General features: G+C 45.9%; 1 protein-coding gene across 1 annotated transcript in view; it reads right to left on the bottom strand.

Moving 5' to 3' along the window:
* Positions 1 to 1,337: 1,337 nt before the first annotated feature.
* The window catches only part of SMDT1 (single-pass membrane protein with aspartate-rich tail 1), a 2,463-nt gene continuing 846 nt past the window's right edge, over positions 1,338 to 2,954 (bottom strand). Inside the window, exons 2-3 of the mRNA XM_009322776.1 lie at positions 2,506 to 2,910; positions 1,338 to 1,623 (exon numbers count right to left, since the gene is read on the bottom strand). Of these exons, the coding sequence (XP_009321051.1) occupies positions 2,509 to 2,910 (402 nt within the window). The 3' untranslated portion in view covers positions 1,338 to 1,623; positions 2,506 to 2,508. The remainder of the gene's footprint in view (positions 1,624 to 2,505; positions 2,911 to 2,954) is intronic.

Raw genomic sequence — 2,954 nt, 5'->3', positions numbered from 1 at the left:
TCCCCCATGTGTGATCAGCATTGAATCCTTGTAGTACGCTCAGACTTCCCTTTATCCTTGCCTAAATACTGGGGCCTTCGTCCTGTATGAGGACTGTAAAGCAGGGATGTGTACCTAGGGGCGTGTTTTTAAGGACAGAGTTGAAGAAGGAACACAGCCAGGAAGGGGCCAGGCGAGATGGTGGGATAAAGCAGTGATAAGGAGCGTGTCAGTATAAGAAACAGGAGCAGGGATGTGTTTGGCTCCCAAGAACAGATGAACCGAGCAACCACTTCTCAGAAGGCCTTGGGGAAGGAGGGGCAACTCAGATACCAAGTGACTCAAGAACCTGCCAGCTGCCTTCAGCTACAGCTGTTGGGGTTACTCAGATTGCAGGCTCCCTTTTCTCTCAGTAGCTACGCCAGAGAGTCACAGAGCAAACATCAAAAGCAGTGCCAAATAATAAGGCAGCAAATGTGGCCGTTTTAACTGTACGCTGTGCTAATGTGTGTGACATTAAAAGAAACTTTGTAACAGCTACGAGAATACTGAAGGGAGAAGTGGGCAGTCAAGGGAAGAGGCCAGATCTAGTGACCAGAAACCATGAGAAAGACACGGGGGCAATGCTGGCTTAAAAAAAAAAAGAGTCATTTGACTTTAACCTTTCAAGGTATTTGAGAAAACAGCTGGTCTGATGCGACTGAAGATACTCTATGCATGCCCTAGCAGTAGAGAAGATATTTTAAGTCTATTATGCAAGGATTTAATTACAATAGTAAATACTTCTATGAAAAGAAGAGTTGAAGTTTATACACAGTTAAGAAAATAAATATATTAGGGCTCACACAGAAGGAAGTACTGACCTACCTAGGAAATACTGGGTACTTGGAGTCAGAGCGTTCAGAGATTTTCACTGTTCACAGATCTAATGCTATAAAACACATCAGCAAGTTAGTTTGCCACTCATGATCTTAACCTTTTATATTACCAAACCTACTCAACACTTTAACTCTGCAATGATAACGCTGTGGTTACTCCTCAGTGAGGTGAAATTAATGATACAGTCCCCATCAGGCATACCTGCATAGCGCTGGGTTGTAAATCAGCGCTATTTGAAGTGCAGTGCCAGTGTCAATATGAACTCTGTTCTTTTAACGGGGCTGTGTTGCAGGGCTGCTGCTTCCTCTAGGATTCCTGTCGTGTGCTGTAGATGAACACTGAATTACAGAAAGGACTCATAAAAGGAAATAAATACGAAGAGAGCCTCCTTACTGGAACAGATATACAGAGGTAGAAAGGTTAATACAGAAATGCTAGGTCATAGGCACATAATCTATAAAAACACCAGACCAAAGTCATGTATCTCAATCTCTTGATCTTTAATTAAAGTTTTTCCCATATTGCTAATAAAAGGAGTCTCAAGCAGTCTTTAATGAGGTGAGCGTGTGTGCGCAAGGATGCAGGGCCTATCAAGCACTTCCTTCAACCCTCATCTACAGATTTCTGTCACACAGACACGCAGGACACTTGCTGGCAAAGGGGATACAGAGCCCCTGTCCCGTTTAGGAAGGGCAAAACACAGGTGACATGTTGGAACCATTGCTTTGTCAATGGTTTTCTCCCTTCTGTTCTTCCGTTACAGTTCTGCAAATAGAATAATAAGCCGTTACTCTTCAGATACACTGTACTGAGCTCCAGTCTGTACCCTCCCCCCGAACCACACAAGGTGGGGGTTTACATAAAAGGAGTTTCTAACAGGCCACTGCAGTCTCCACAGCCTTTTAATTCTCTGCTTTTAGCTGCACAGTGCACGCTGGAAAGTCTCTTTATCAAACGGAATACATACACCAAACTGATTACAAGACAACACTATTTACAACAACTTCTTTGTTCTATAAAGAATCAAATTCACCCAAACTCAAGGGCTAGCCAAACGGAATAACATGAAATGGAGGGAAGTGTAGTGTAGTGTACTGTAGATAAAAAGGAAGAGCAGAAATAATTCACCATTATCTGATGAGTCTGAATGCTCCAACTACTCCAGAGATCAGTGTTGTAACACCCACCGACAGTTTGTTCTGATGGGTTCTGGAGTTCTCTCAGGTTGTTCACCTCTATATCAGAATTTCATTCTTTTAAAATAGTCATTCTGTGAGTTAGCAGAAGACTTTTAAACAGGTAAACGTGTAATAACGCTCAAGTCCCTCTTTTCTGTCTGCAGTGCAGACACTCACTACAGTTTATTTCCAATTCAAATTACAAGATCTAAAACGCCATCAGTTTATTACGATCTCTAACGAATGTAGGCTGTGGAGATTTCATACTCAGATACCAGTCTGGCCTACTCCAGGAGAAAGGAACTGAAAGGTTCGTAGCCAGAGGCAATAGAGCTGCTGGTGTCCCTGTGTTTAACTGCAAATGCATCTTTCAAAGCCGTTGCTGTCTGCGTGTCCGAGATTCTCCTCCCGGCCCCAAGCCAAACAGGAAGCACAAATAATTAGATCGCTGGTGATGTTACTGACATACCCTTTAGTCATCGTCGTCGTCATCCTCTGGGACAAAGATATCATGTTCTTCAAGCAGGGCTGCGAAGTTCTTACTGATCTGAGTCCCGACGTAGAGGAAAGGGATCACAACGCTGAATACTCTGAGGAGGCCGAAGGGCGTCTGCAAGGAGCCGATTGGGAAAGACTGATCTCTACCAGCACGTTGCACTTTGGCGGAGCCTACGCGCCCCCGGCTCCGCAGGCGCGCAGAGGGCCTGGGGAGCCGCGGGAAGAACGGTTTGCCGCCCCTGGTGCCAGACCCCCAGTCACCGCATCGCACTTCGTTACAAAGACCCCAGCACCGGCAGAGCAGGAACCCGCGGGGAGCTCGGGGCAGGGAACAGTGGTGGCTTAGGAAGGGAGAGCGGTTACCGGTGAGAAACGGCTGCGTGCGGGCGGCTGCTTATCCCCTCCCCATGGCACAGGGAG

Source organism: Pygoscelis adeliae, unplaced genomic scaffold, assembly GCF_000699105.1.
Source record: "Pygoscelis adeliae isolate BGI_AS28 unplaced genomic scaffold, ASM69910v1 Scaffold60, whole genome shotgun sequence".
Lineage (NCBI taxonomy): Eukaryota > Metazoa > Chordata > Aves > Sphenisciformes > Spheniscidae > Pygoscelis > Pygoscelis adeliae.
The sequence above is the reverse complement of the archived record's forward strand: the minus strand, read 5'-3'. Positions and strand labels throughout refer to the sequence as shown.